Below are 15,745 nucleotides of genomic sequence, written 5' to 3'. Positions count from 1 at the left end.
CTTTTACCCTCATCAGAAGGCCCTTTAGTTCCTTATTACTTTCTGTCATTAGAGGGGTATCATCTGGTATCACCTGAGGTTGATATTTCTGTGGCAATCTTGATTCCTGCTTGTGATTCATCCAGGCCATCATTTCAGATGATGCACTCTGCATATAGTTAAATAAGCAGAATGACAATATACAGCCTTATTGTACTTAAGTTAGTTTAAAAGAGTGGGCATTAAATTCCAGTCATTTACTTTGCTCCATCGTACCAATAACCATGAAAATGTACAATAATTAGCTAGTTCTCTGAAGCCAAGGAGTCTTACAATACAAATGAAGTACTATCATTATTAATATCCAAATGAAGGATAGCCTTTGAAAAACAAAAAAACAGTGTTTTGTATTCCAAGGGGCACAAAGTCTAATGTGTGATATGGAAGGAAATTGACAGTGTAAAATGTGATTTACAGCAAAGTAGAAATTCTATCAGGCTTCTGATATTCCTGACTGGCAAAGAAGCTCTGGCTAGAGTGTGTTCTGCATTAGTTTTTGTATAGTTCTTTTAGAGAACATGAAATAATTATTGAGTATTGAACCCAAAATTATGTTAGATATTTAATAAATATTCATCCTGATCAATATGGAAATAGAATTAATTATTATATTCCTGAGGCCTCACCAGCATCTCAACTGGTTGAACTAAAAGCAATGAATAAAGGAAAGCACTAAGTCTTTAATGGTAACAATTTCCATGTGTTTATTCATTTATCATATCTTTTTAAAGAATAGATTACTTTAAACATGAATACTGAATCATGTGGCTTATTTCTGGAGTGAGTCTTTGATTTTTGTCTTGATAAGTTGAAGATTGGACAAGAACCCAGAAGAAAAGGAGAGAAATCTTTTCATATCAGTGGCTGGATTATTCAGTTGGACTCTGTCAAGGTTTCTAGCCCAACTGTTTAAAAAAAATAAAAAAATAAGGCAGAAGAAAACTACTCTCTCTTTTTCTTCTTTATGGTCTTACCAAACTTCCAGCAACAAAACAGGCAACATTTAGTGACCAGGAATGCAGCAGTTGCCACACAAGCTAGCAGGAAGCCAATCACATCCAAAGAGTGATGCTGGTACCAGGTGAGGTCATGGAAGGCTGGGCGAAGGTGCTTGGCTCCTTTGTGGCGCATGACAAACTCAATCCAGAAGACTGCTCGGTCCAGGGGTTTCACAGGCTGATCATGGTGAATTCTTGATAACTTCATAGCGTTCTCTTTATAGCTAAAATTGAATATATAAATAACAACCTGTAAAGTTTGTTAAGGACATGATATACCTGAAACAGTTATATATTATAAAAGTATATTGCATAATTAATTATATGATCAGTTGTGTCATAATTTATATCACCAAGAATATGAAAAGCATATGAGATTTTGTTTCCTCTTGAGATATTTCTAGATATGACGGTCCACTGGCTGGAATCTCTTGGATGCTTTAGAGTCTCAGCAATTATTGGAGGTAGGAGAGAAAATAATTTTCAATTGAAAATAGCATTCTTAAAGTACAGAAATAGGAATGGATTAATAGTATATGTAGCTTGAGAATACAGAATTTTGGTCTAACTTGCTGAGTGTGGTATTGGGAACATGATAGTGTAGGAAGCAGCATGGAGGGGAAGGTCAATGAAAAAGGAACCCTTTCCTCACCCCTTCACTCTTCCCCAGGTTTGGTCTGGAGTGTCAGTATTAATGAGACATCAGCAGTAACAGGAAATGATTTCAGTCTGTGATCTTCATAGTCCTGACATTTCAGATGAAAGCAAGAAAGCTTCATGTGATCCTCTAGGCAAGAAATAGGGCCTGAGACTGAATAGATGCTGGCATTTTTGCCTCAGGCTAAAGAGGGCTGTGTGTTGAAAAGCTGAAACATTACTCTGACAACAAAGGTCTGAATAGTCAAGGATATGGTTTTCCTAGTGGTCCCATACCATTTTGAGAGTTGAACCATAAAGAAGTCAGATTGCCAAATAACTGATGCCTTCAACTGTGGTTCTGGAAAAGACTCCTGAAAGTCCGTTGGACAGCAAGGAGATCAAACCAGTCAATCTTAAGGGAGATCAACCCTGAATATTCACTGGAAGGACTGATGCTGAAGCTGAAACTCCAGTATTTTAGTCATCTGATGAGAATAGACAACTCATTGGGAAAGTCCACAGTGCTGGGAAATATTGAGGGAAGAAAGAGAAGAAGGCATCAGAGGATGAGACAGTTGGATGGCATCACTGAAAATGAGCATGATCTTCGGCAAACTCTGGGAGATGGTGAGGAACAGGGAGGCCTGGCGTGCTGCATTTCATGCAAAGAGTAGACACAAAGAGTAGACACAAGTCACAAAGAGTAAACACGACTGAACACCTGTACTACAACAACAGAGGGCTGTACCTGCAGTGGTGAGATGGAAGGATGCCGATACCTAGAATACTAACCCTTCTAACTTCTGTCAAGGAACAGAAGACCACACCAGGGTTTTGGTTGAAGGCTTTGAATGGCTGACTTAGAAGCAAGATTTCCTTGGGTTTGTGAAGGAGGGAGGTTATTCACCCACACCAAAGTGCAATCATCACTGATAAAGAATACAGAACATTAAATAGTAGAAAATCATGGGAAAGCATGCAAAAAGTTTTGAGGGCGGGAACTGTAAACCAGAAAAAAGTAAACAAAGCCCTGTTGCCCTTTAGTTTAAACAACCAAAGCAGGCCTTTTTTAATACACAAGAATTTAAGGAATAAGTACTTCTGAATACATCTCAGGAAAACAAACAATAGCAGCAGAAATTCCAAGACAGATACAGAAAGAAAATATTTATCAGATAAAAAGTCAATAAAATACTCTATTGAAACACAAATTGGTTCATCAAATCCATATAAATATGAAATTAATGCTCAATGATATTGGAAATTGTGGTCATGGGCAAGATGTTTACATTGTAAGCTTTGATAGCATTGTACTGATAATATAGCAAAGAAATCTAAGATGTGATGTTTACGAGACACTGATGGAACCCACAGCCTGTTTTACAGAGTGAAGTGAGTCACAAGGAGAAAAACAAATATCATATATTAATATCGTAACCTAGGAAAACAAAAGCACTTATAACCCCATTTGTAAGGTAGGAATAGAAATGCAGCTGTAGAGGACAGGCTTGTGTACACAGCAAGGGACGGGACACAGTTGGACAAAGGGAGAAAGTAGCACTGACTTTTCTATACTATCATGTGTAGAGTAGATAGCCAGTAGAATTTGCCGTATAACACAGAGAGCTCAGCCTAGTACTTCGGGGCTTCCTAGGTGGCTCAGTGCTAAAGAATCTCCCTGCCAATTCAGGAGAGCAGGAGATGCACATTCAATCCCTGGGTCAGTGAGATCCTCTGAAGAAGGGAATGGCAATCCATGCCAGTATTATTCCCTGGAAAGCCCTATCAACAGAGGAGCCTAGCAGGCTGCAGTCCATGGGGCTGAAAAGACTTGAATATACCCAAGAGATTGCCACAAAACACAAAATGGTGGGATGGGGTGGAGGTCGGAGGAAGGCTCAAGAAGGAGGGGATTATATATATATATATATATATATACTTATGGGGGATTCACATTATTGTACTGGAGAAGGGGATGGCAAACCACTGCAGCATTTTGCCTTGAGAATCTCATAAACAGTATGAAAAGGCAAAAAGATATGACACCAAAAGATGCACCCTCCATGTCAGTAGGTGTCCAAAATGTTCCTGGAGAAGAGCAGAGAAATAGTCCCACAAGGAATGAAGAGTCTGACCCAAAGCAGAAATGACACCCATTTTTGGATGCCTCTGGTGGTGAAAGTAAAATCAGATGCTATAAAGAGCAATATTGCATAGGAACCTGGAATGTTAGGTCCATGAATCAAGGCAAATTGGAAGTGGTCAAACAGGAGAAGGCAAGAGTGAACATCAACATTTTAGGAATCAGTGAACTAAAATGGACCAGAATGTGCAAATTTAGTTCAGATGACCATTGCATCTAATACTATGGGCAAGAATCCCTTAGAAGAAATGGAGTAGCCCTCACAATCAGCAAAAGAATCCAAAATGCAGTACTTGGAAGCAATTGCAAAAATGACAGAATGACCTTTATTCATTTCCAAAGCAAACCATTTGATATCACAGCAATCCAAATCTTTGCACCAGCTACTAATGCTGAAGAAACTGAAGTTGAACAGCTCTATGAAAACCTACAAGACTTTCTAGGACTAACACCAAAGAAAGATGTCCTTTTCATCATAGGGGACTAGAATGCAAAAATAGGAAGAAGAAACACCTAGAGTAACAGATAATTTTGGCCTTGGGGTACAAAATGAAGCATGGCAAAGGCTAACAGAGTTTTGTCAAGAACATGCACTGGTCGTAGCAAACACCACCCTCCTCCAACAACACAAGAAATGACTCTATACGTGGTCAATGTGTAGAGATAGTCAATCCCAAAATCGGATTGATTATATTATTTGAAGTTGAGGATGAAGAAACTCTATACAATCAGCAAAAACAAGACCAGGAGCTGACTGTGATCATTAACTCCTTATTGCCAAATTCAGATTTACATTAAATAAGGAGGGAAAAACAGCAGACCATTCAGATATGACCTAAATCAAATTCCTTACAATTATACAGTGGAAGTGGCAAATGAATTCAAGGGATTAGATCAGATAGACAGAGTGCATGAAGAACTATGGACAGAGGTTTATAACATTGTACAGGAGGCCGTGATCAAAACCAACCCCAAGAAAAATAACTGTAGAAGGGAAAATGGTTGTCTGAGAAAGCCTTACAAATAGCTGAGAAAAGAAGAGAAGCAAAATGCAAAGGAGAAAAGGAAACAAATATCCATCTCAATGCAGAGTTTCAAAGAATAGCAAGGAAAGATAAGATAGCCTTCCTATGTGGTCAATGCAAAGAAATAGAGGAAAGCAATAGAAAGGGAAAGATTTGAGATTTCAAGAAAACTAGAGATACAAAGGAAATATTTCAAGAAAAGATGAGCACAATAAAGGACAGAAATGGTATGGACCTAAGAGAAGCAGAAGATATTAAGAAGAGGTGGCAAGAATATAAAGAGTTCAGTTCATTTCAGTTGCTCACTCATGTCTGACTCTTTGCTCATGGACTGCAGCACACCAGGTTCCCTGTCGATCACCAATCTCCAGAGCTTGCTCAAACTCCTGTCCATCAAGTTGGTGATGCCATCGAACCATCTCACCCTCTGTCATTCACTTCTCCTCCCACCTTCCATCTTGCTCAGCATCAGGATCTTTTCCAATGAGTCAGTTCTTTGCATTGGATTGGGGTTTCAACTTCAACATTAGTCCTTCCAATAGATATTCAGGATTTATTTCCTTTAGGATGGACTGGGTGGATCTCCTTGCAGTCCAAGGGGCTGTCAAGAGTCTTCTCCAACACCACAGTTCAAAAGCATCAGTTCTTCAGTGCTCAGCTTTCTTGATGGTCCAGCTCTCACATCCATGACTATTGGAAAAACCATAGCTTTGACAAGATGGACCTTTGTTGGAAAAGTAATGTCTCTGTTTTTTTGATATGCTGTCTAGGTTGGTCATAGCTTTTCTTTGAAGGAACAAGTGTCTTTTAATTTCATGGCTGCAGTCACCGTCTGCAGTGATTTTGGGGAACATACAAAAAAGATCATGACCCAGACAACCACAATGGTGTGGTCACTCACCTAGAGCCAGACATCCTGCAGTGTGCAGTCAAAAGGGCCTTAGAAAGCATCACTATGAACAAAGCTAGTGGATATCATGAAATTCCAACTAAGGTATGTCTAATCCTGGCAATCCTGGTGGGCTACAATCCATGGGGTCACAAAGAGTCAGACATGGCTGAAGGATGAAGCACAGCACAAAAGATGATACTATTGAAGTTTTGCACTTAATATGCCACCAAATTTGGAAAGCTCATCATTGGCCACAGGACTGAAAAAGGTCAATTTTCACTCCAATCGCAAAGAAAGGCAATGCCAAAGAATGTTCAAACTACCTCACAATTGCACTCATCTCACATGCTAGCAAAGTAATGCTCAAAATTCTCCAAGCTCTGTTTCAACACTACACAAACTAATAACATCCAGATGTTCAAGCTGGATTTAGAAAAGACAGAGGAAGCAGAGATCAAAATGCCAACATCCATTGGATCATCGAAAAAGCAAGAGAGTTCCAAATAAATGTCTACTTCTTTATTGACTACACCACAAGCATTTGACCAGGTGGATTACAACAAACTGTGGAAGATTCTTCAACACATGGGATATTATATCTGTAGGATATTATATCTGATGGGATATTATACCTCAGACCTGCCTCCTGAGATATCTGTATGCAGGTCAAGAAACAACAGTTAGAACTGGACATGGAATAACGCGCAGGTTCCAAATTGGGAAATGAGTACGTCAAGGCTGTATATCGTCACCCTGTTTATTTAACTTTCATTTAGAGTACATCATGGGAGATGTCAGGCTGGATGAAGCACAATCTGGAATTAAGATTGCTGGGAGAAATATCAATAAGCTCAGATACAAAGATGACACCACCCTCATGACAGAAAGCAAAGAACTAAAGAGCCTCTTGATGATAGTGAAAGAGGAGAGTGAAAAAATTGGCTTAAAACACAGCATTCAGTATACTAAGATCATGGCATCGGACCAATCACTTCATGACAAGTAGATGGGGAAACAATGAGAGACTTTATTTTGGGGGCTCAAAATCACTGCAGATGGTGACTGAAGCCATGGTGTTAAAAGACGCCTGCTCCTTGGAAGAAAACCTATAACTCACCCAGACAGCATATTAAAAAGCAGAGAAATTACTTTGCTCACAAAAGTCCGTCTAGTCAAAAATATGGTTTTCCCAGTAGTCATGTATGGATGTGAGAGTTGGACTATAAAGAAAGGGTGGAGAGGGAGGTGGGGGGGGGATCGGGATTGGGAATACATGTAAATCCATGGCTGATTCATATCAATGTATGACAAAACCCACTGGAAAAAAAAAAAATAATAATAATAAAAAGAAAAAGAAAAAAGAAAAAAAAAAGAAAGGTGAGTGCTGAAGAATTGATGCCTTTGAACTGTGGTGTTGGAAAAGACTCTTGAGAGTCCCTCAGACGGCAAGGAGATCAAACCAGTCCATCCTAAAGGAAATCAGTCCTGAACATTCATTGGACGGACAGATGCTGAAGCTGACTCCTGTTGTAGTCCATGGGGTCGCAAGGAGTAGGACATGACTGAGCTACTTAACAGCAACAAAATGCTGTTGCATGATATAAAAGAATATAACATTGTAAATCAGTTACCCCCCAATTGAAAATAAGTTAAACAAAAACGAGAGACACTGATATGAAGTTAAGTGACATCATAGTGAAAAATCATTCAATATTTTAAAAATTAAAATGTCTAAGAGACAATTTTAATCTCTCATGTCAATGCTCATTTATAGATCTATACAAAATTTCTAGTAAGAATTTATCTGATCTATAGAGACATATATTCAACCCTGGCAAATCTTTTAATTAGTTTCTTTTTTCCAAAGATATATTTGATTTATATGAAATATAATTACATAACAAATGTAATCCTTCACTACTGTGAATTTATTTATTTGTTTATGATCACAGCTAACCACCATGCTGTACAAAGTTCCCCAGAACTTATTTATTTTATTACTCAAAGCCTGATCCCTATTACTCAAAGCTTGTCTTTCCACTCTCCCAACTCCTAAGCCCTGGAAAACACCACTCTACTCTCTGCTTCTATGAGTTTGAACTTTTAGGTTATACATATAAGTAATCTTAACTAATGTCTGTCATTCACTCTCTGAATTACTTCCCTCAGCACAATTCCATGTTTTCACAAATGGCAGTATTTCCTTTGTCTTCTTTGCTAAATAATACTCCTTTATATACCTATACCACATCTTCTCAACCTATTCATTCATTGACAGACACTTAAGTTTTATTCATATTTTGGTTTTTGTGAATAATACAGCAATTAGCACTGGGGTGAAGATATCTCTTCCATATTCTATTTTCATTTCCTTTGGTTATATATCCAGCAGTGAGATTGCTGGATAATAAGTCATTTTGTTGTTTTTGTTGATATTTTGACAAGCTTCCATACTGTTTTCCAAGTGGCTGGACCAATTTTCATTCCCATCTGGAGTGCACTGGAGTTCTTTTTCTACATCCTCACCAATACCTCTTAGACCTTGTCTTTTGATGATAGCCTTTCTGAAAGTTCTAAGCTGGCTTAAAACTCAACATACAAAAAACTAAGACCGTGGCATCTGGTCCCATCACTCCATGGCAAATAGAAGGGCGAAAAGTGAAAGCAGTGATACATTTTATTTTCTGGGCCACAAAATCACTGCAGACAGTGATTGCAGCCATGGAGTTAAAAGACACTTGCTCCTTGGAAGGAACGCTCTGATAAACCTAAAAAGCATATTAAGAAGCAGAGATAGCGCTGTGCTGACAATGGTCCATATAGTCAAAGCTATGATTTTCTAATAGTCATGTATGAATATTATTTCATGCTTGTATGCTCAGTTGTTCCTGCTCATTGCAACTTCACAGACTAAAGTAGTCCAGGCTCCTCTGTACATGGGATTCACTAAGCAAGAGTAATGGAGTGGTTGCCATTTCCTACTCCAGGGGAAGATTTTTCAAGCAAGAATACTAGAGTGGGTTGCCATTGCCTACTCCATGTGTGATCACTCACCTAGAGCCAGAAATCTTGGAGTGTGAAGTCAAGTGGACCTTAGGAAGCATCACTATGAACAAAGCTAGTGGAGGTGATGAAATTCCAGTTGAGCTATTTCAAAACCCAAAAGATGATGCTGTTAAAGTGCTGCACTCAATATGCCAGCAAATTTGGAAAAGTCAGCAGTTGCCACAGGACTCAAAAAGGTCAGCTTTCATTCCAATCCAAAAGAAAGGCACTGGCAAAGAATGTTCAAACTACTGCACAATTGCACTCATTTTACATGCTAGCAAAGTAATGCTCAAAATTCTCCAAGCTCGGCTGCACTACTACATGAACAAGAACTTTCAGTTATTTAAACTGGATTTAGAAAAGGCAGAGGAACCAGAGATCAAAATGTCAACATCCATTGGATTCTAGAAAAAGCAAAAGAGTTCCAGAAAAACATCTACTTCTGCTTCATTGGCTACGCTAAAGCCTGTACTTCATGGATTGCAACAAAGTGTGGAAAATTCTTCAAGAGATGGGAATACCAGACCACCTTACAGGTCAAGAACCACCTGTGTGCAAGTTAAGAAGCAACAGTAAGAAGCAAACATGGTACATTGGACTGGTTCCAAATTAGGAAAGGAGTACATCATGAGAAATGCCAGGCTCGATGAAGTTAAAGGTGGAATCAAGATTGCCAGGAGAAATAGCAAGAGCCTCAGATATGCAGATGACACTGCCCTTATGAAAGAAAGCAAGGAGGAACTAAAGAGCCTCTTGATGAAGGTGAAAGAGAGTGAAAAAGCTGGCTTGAAACTCAACATTGAAAAACACTAAGAATATGGTATCCTGTCCCATCACTTTGTGGCAAATAGATGGGGAAACAATGGAAACAGTGACAGACTTTATTTTCTTGGGTTCCAAAATCACTCTGGAGAGCAACCACAGTCATGAAATTAAAAGGCTCTTGCTCTTTGGAAGAAAAACTATGATAAACACAGACAACATATTAAAAAGCAGAGACATTACTTTGCTGACAAAGGTCCCTATAGTCAAAGCTATGGTTTTTCCAGCAGTCATGTATAGATATGAGAGTTGGACCATAAAGAAGGCTGAGCATCAAAGAATTGATGCTTTCTAATTCTGGCACTGGAGAAGTATCTTGAGAGTCCCTTGGACAGCAAGATCAAACCAGCCAATCCTAAAGGAAATCAACCCTGAATTTCATGGAAAGACTGATGCTAAAGCTGAAGCTCCAATACTTTGGCCACCTGATGAGAAGAGTTGACTCACCGCAAAAGAACCTGATGCTGAGTCAGACTCAAGGGAAAAAAAAAAAAATTGGGCTGTGGAGGATGAGATGGTTAGATAGCATCACTGCCTCAATGGACATGTATTTGAGCAAACTCCAGGAGAGAGTTGAGGACAGCGTAGCCTGGCATGCTATAGTCAATGGGGTCACAGAGTCGGCCATAACTTAGTGACTAAATAACATCAACAACAATTCTAATAGGTGTGAGGTGGGATTTTGATTTGCATTTCATGATGCTTAGTAATGTCAAGCTCATTTTCATGTACCTGTTGGCCATTTATACATCTTTTATGGGCTAATATCTATTCAGTAAGTCCATTCATTTTTTAAAAAAATTTTGTTATTGAGTAATATGAGTTACTTATATCTTTTGTATGTTAGTTTCTTATCAGATGTGTTATTTTCAAAATGTTCTCCAATTTTGTATGTTGCCTTTCATTTTGTAGGTCATTTCTTTTGCTGTGCAGAAGCTTTTGAGCTTGATATAGACCCACCTTTTGCTTTGCATTGGTTCTTTGTATTGTTGGTGTCATATCCCAAATTTTGTTGCAAATACCCTTGTCAAGAAACTTTTCCTCCTGTTTGATCATAGGAGTTCTATGGTTTTAGGTCTTATGTTTAAATCTTTAGTCCGTTTCTAGTCAACTTTTGTAAGTAATGTAATATACAGCTCCAAATTTCATTCTCCTGCATATAATTATCCAGTTTCCCTAGTACTACTTATTGAAGGGATAACACTTTTCCTATTGTTTATTCTTCACTTTTTGAAAAATATTATTCAGCTTTATATATGAGGGTTTGTTTCAGGGCTCTCAATCCTGTCCATTCATCTGTATGTCTATTTTTATGACAATATCATCTGTTTAAAATTACTATAGTTTTGTAGTACAGTTTGAAATAAGAAGTGGGATGCCTCCAATGCCTCCCAATTATTTCTTGGGACTGCTTTGGCTGTTTGAGATCTCTTGAGGCTTCATACAAATTTAGAATTTATTTTTCTATTTCTGTGTCCCAGAAGGCCTTAGAAATTGGTCACTCAATCCATTCTTCTTTTTCTACCAAGGAATTCTTTCTAGCTGAGAGTTCTCTCTTGGTGTTGAGCAAGACTGGCTTTAGGATGATTCTGGTAAAATAAAGCTGTCATCATTTTGTTCTTGTGTGATTTATCTCAGGTTTTGTTTTTCTTTTTTTTTTTTTGGTTGTTGTTCTACTGTGTTGCTTAAATTTCATACATGGACTTTAGAGCATTCCCAGAGATGATTTTGTTCATAGATAGTGTCTAATTGTTATTTTCTGCCAGGGAACAAGGAGGCTAGGGTCGTCTCTGCCTCCATTTGGATATCTCAATTTTGCTTCATTCTCTTTCTCTAGTTTTAATTTAAAATATACCAATGTAAATATTTTAAATTAACAAATATAACTATTTTTAAAAATATCTTTCTATTACTTTCTATTTATAAGTTAGCACAAGCAAATAGCAGAGGTTTCTAAACTGTTGATGGTTATAACTACATGAGGAAAGCTGAATGGTTATGTTTTTATGATTTTGTTATATTTCCTAAATTCTTTATAGTGATAATATCTGCAATTTTTAAGAAATAAAAAGTACTATTGTTAATTAAGGAGCTTATATCTTTTTAACAATAGATAATTTTCTTTAAATAAATGTAGTATTTCTTTGAGGTTGTAATCTATCACTCAGTAGTTGTAGGTGACAAAATAATTTCACGAAATTTAGGAAGTATAAAATAATCTTATTTGATATTAGCTATGCACTGCTAATTACGTAAAAGTTATCAATTTATAATTGTATAAAGCTGATTATTCCTTCAAAAAACAAGAGACTTCTTAAAAAAGTATATATTCTCTACTCACGAAGGGTTGTTAATAACTGCTTTCAAAGCTCTAAGCAGATCTGCACTTGTCATTCTGTGCAAGTCTACTTCAACAGCTGCCCCTTTGGCTTTCATACGAACAACGTTATCATGCTGGTCACCAAACATAGGAATTCCAACCATAGGGACCCCATGATAAATAGCTTCATAGATCCCGTTGGTTCCACAGTGAGTGATAAAAGCTCTGGTTTTGGGATGTCCTAAAAATTAAAAAAAAAAAAAAAATATTATTCTAAATTGTAAGAGTGTCAGAAACTGAAAATCATGACACCTACATAAGCCAAATTCTATTAGGTAACATCTTCTATATAATTCTGTGCCATGAGAACACACATAAATTCTTATAGGCTCTGAAGAAAGCAGCAATTAATTACTCCGAGCTAAGTATAACTTGTGATTCCAGCAATTAAGTCATTCCACCGACAACTAAGAAGTTTCCTGCAAAATATATGATGGATAGTACTTGCCATTTGACAAATTATTGCAGGAAGAATATACCAATAAAAACGAAGGGAGGGACTGTAGAAACCAAATATTTTTGAAGATAGGAAAAGGGAGGTGAGATGTGCAGGATTTCAATATGAGAATGTGGGCATAAAAGGCTAGAAAGATAGGTTACATCAAGTTCATTATGTACTCTGTTTAAGAAAATAGGATTTGCACTTGACTTTATACTAATATGCAGCCATTTATATTTTACATGAAATATAGGTGAAATGGCTTGCCAGATTTTTTTTTTTTCCTGTAGAGAAGAGAGGTAGGAAAAAATGGATGAAAAACATCAGGAGTGTGTTACAATATTCTATGCAAAAGTTAATGAGAGCCTGATCTAAAAGTACTTTCTCTGACATTGATCCTGAGGAAGGAGAGATTATATCATAAATGCAAGAGTTATAAACTTGATATTTATGTTAGAGTTTGACAAAGATCCTTGACCAGGGTCTAGTCAGGTTCCTCTGAACTCTTCTCAACTAGAATTTGATGTTGTGGCTCCACTATCTCTGCATTACCCAATGTTAGCAAGCATTCTACTAGGTCAGTTGAACTCTGTAATTTTCCATCCAATGAACTTCCACTATGTTCTTTTGTGAAAAATTCTCCACTTTTCCCTTCTGCATACAGAGTTGTGTCCAGACTCTCTGTCTTATTCTAAAAGTCCATTGCACTACTAACTCTACTTATCATGATGGTCTTGAATAAAGTGTGCCTTAGTCTTTAAAAAGTGTCATGAATAATCCTTTTTAACACAAACTCCTGAAGAAATGTGAAGAACACATTAAAGTTTCTTTTTTCTTATTTTAAATATAAATTTGTAGGATATCTGTTATTGAGTAATCATTCAGATTATACTTCATTCAGCTCTGTTTATCTTTCTTCTCTTTGGTCTTACCTAGAAGATCATTCTGTGGAATCCATTTATATAGCTGGGTATTGGCTCCTAGTGTTTCTGGTTTCTTTCCTGTGTATCTCCACAGAACCTATTAAGATGAATGTCTTTATTAGAAAATTTTTAGAATCACATCCTGTCAGAAGTCAACCTGTGATTAATCAGATTTGATGCCTCCAGGCAATACACAAGCAAACTGAGTCTCCAAGTGACTAGGTAATAAGTGTTTAAAAACCATTAACACTACAACCATGTTTTCAAAGGCTTGCAATAATTCTAATCAATAGCCTTTCATCTTCAGGTTAATTCTAACTTAACCCGATGAAGAAAAATGATGAAGATGTAGATGAAGAAAAACGACAATCTGCATCTGAAAGAACTACATACTGGTGTTAGTAGGGCACTCTGGTAAAGGGGATTTTTGAGACAAAGATTTCAGAGGCAAAGGGGAGGGATGTTTATTTACCTCTTTTGAACTTATTTTTTTTACATACTTACCAGTAACATAGACTTATAAAGTAAAATATTCATAATTATATTTATCATTTGAAAATATTGTAAGTCTAGAGTTTGGTGACATTAACACATTTACAACGTTGTGTAACTATCAGCTATATGGCATGGCATCCAGTCACACAGTCGTGTCCGACTCTTTGTGACCCGATGGACTGCAGCCTGCCAGGCTCCTCTGTCCATGGGGAGTCTCCAGGTAAGATTACTAGAGTGGGTTGCCATGCCTTCCTCCAGGGGATTTTCCTGACCCATTGGATAGGACCCAGGTCTCCCATATTGCACGTGGATTATTTACCAACTAAGCCACCAGGGAAGTCCAATCAGCTCTACATTTACCTCAAATATTTTCATCATCTATAACATCAACTCTGTATCACTAAATAACTCCCTATAGCTCTCATTCCTTATCCCCTGATAATGTCTGCCCTACTTTCCATCTCTATAAAATTGGATTATGCTAGGTAACAGGTGGGCTTCCCTTGTAGCTCCGTCGGTAAAAGAATCTGCCTGCAGTGCAGGAGACCCAGGTTCGATCCCTGGGTTGGGAAGATCCCCTGGAGAAGGAAATGACAACCCTTGTATCCTTGTATCTCAGTATCCTTGCCTAGGAAATCTCATGGACAGAGGGGCCTGGTAGGCTACAGACCATGGGGTCACAAAGAGTCGGGCATGACTGAGCGATTAACACACACACACACAGGTAACAGGTACAAGTGGAATCATACGTTATTTGTATACATAAATCATATAGCATTTGTGTTCTTCGGATTTAGCATTATTTTATTTCAGGGTTCACACTTGTTTCAACATACCATAACTTCCTTTCTTTTTAAGGTTGAATAATATTTCTTTTTATACACATATGTATACATATATATATATATATAGGTAAATAAATTGCAAAGCACAAATAGAGGAATAGGTGTAGAGAACAGATGTATGGATACCAAGGGGGAAGGCAGATGGGATGAAATGGGAAATCGGGATCGACATATATACACAACTGATACTATGTTTAAAGTAGGTAACTAATAAGAACCTGATGTAAAGTATAGAGAACTCTACTCAAGGCTCTGGGGTGATCTATATGTGGAGGAAATCCACCAAAAAGTGATATATGTATACATATAGCTGATTCACTTTGCTGTATAGTAGAAACTAATACAACATTATAAAGTAACTGTACTAAAACAGAACTAAAAATAAATAAAAACTATTAACCCTCCAAAAAATAAAAAACAAAATAAAGCAAATTCTTTATCCATCTTTTTTCTGACCTGAAAATTGTGGCTCTGACTTGTTCAGTCACTCAGTTGTGTCCGACTCCTTGCAACCACATGGATTGCATCATACCATGCTTTCTGTCCTTCACCATCTCCCAGAGCTTGCTAAAACTAATATGCATTCTCTGTTTCCCCCGTCTCATCCTGCCTTCAATCTTTTCCAGCATCAGGGTCTTTTCTAATGAGTCAGCTCTTCACATCAGATGGCCAAGATATTGGAATGTCAGCTTCAGTATCATCCTTACAATGAATATTCAGGACTGATTTCCTTTAGGATTGACTGGTTTGATCTCCTTGCAGTCCAAGGGACTCTTAAGCATCTTCTCCAACACCACAGTTCCAAAGCATCAGTTCTTCAATGCTCAGCTTTCTTTATGGTCCAACTCTGACATCCATACATGACCCCTGGAAACACCATAGTTTTGACTATAGGGACCTTTGTTGGCAAAGTAATGTCTCTTCTTTTTAATATGCTGTCTTTGTTTGTTATAGCTTTTCCTCCAAGAAGCAGGAATCTTTTAATTTCATGGCTGCGGTCAATATCAGCAGTGATTTTGGAGCCCAAGAAAATAAGGTCTGTCACTGTTTCCATTTT

At 37.6% G+C, this 15,745-nt stretch overlaps 1 protein-coding gene across 1 annotated transcript in view; it reads right to left on the bottom strand.

Moving 5' to 3' along the window:
• Nucleotides 1–800: 800 nt before the first annotated feature.
• Nucleotides 801–15,745, bottom strand: part of LOC133058533 (UDP-glucuronosyltransferase 2C1-like) — a 31,532-nt gene continuing 16,587 nt past the window's right edge. The window contains exons 4-6 of the mRNA XM_061145236.1: nt 13,358–13,445; nt 11,948–12,167; nt 801–1,261 (exon numbers count right to left, since the gene is read on the bottom strand). Of these exons, the coding sequence (XP_061001219.1) occupies nt 982–1,261; nt 11,948–12,167; nt 13,358–13,445 (588 nt within the window). The 3' untranslated portion in view covers nt 801–981. The remainder of the gene's footprint in view (nt 1,262–11,947; nt 12,168–13,357; nt 13,446–15,745) is intronic.

This window comes from Dama dama, chromosome 6 (genome assembly GCF_033118175.1).
Source record: "Dama dama isolate Ldn47 chromosome 6, ASM3311817v1, whole genome shotgun sequence".
Lineage (NCBI taxonomy): Eukaryota > Metazoa > Chordata > Mammalia > Artiodactyla > Cervidae > Dama > Dama dama.
This window is presented reverse-complemented; position numbering and strand designations above follow the sequence as displayed.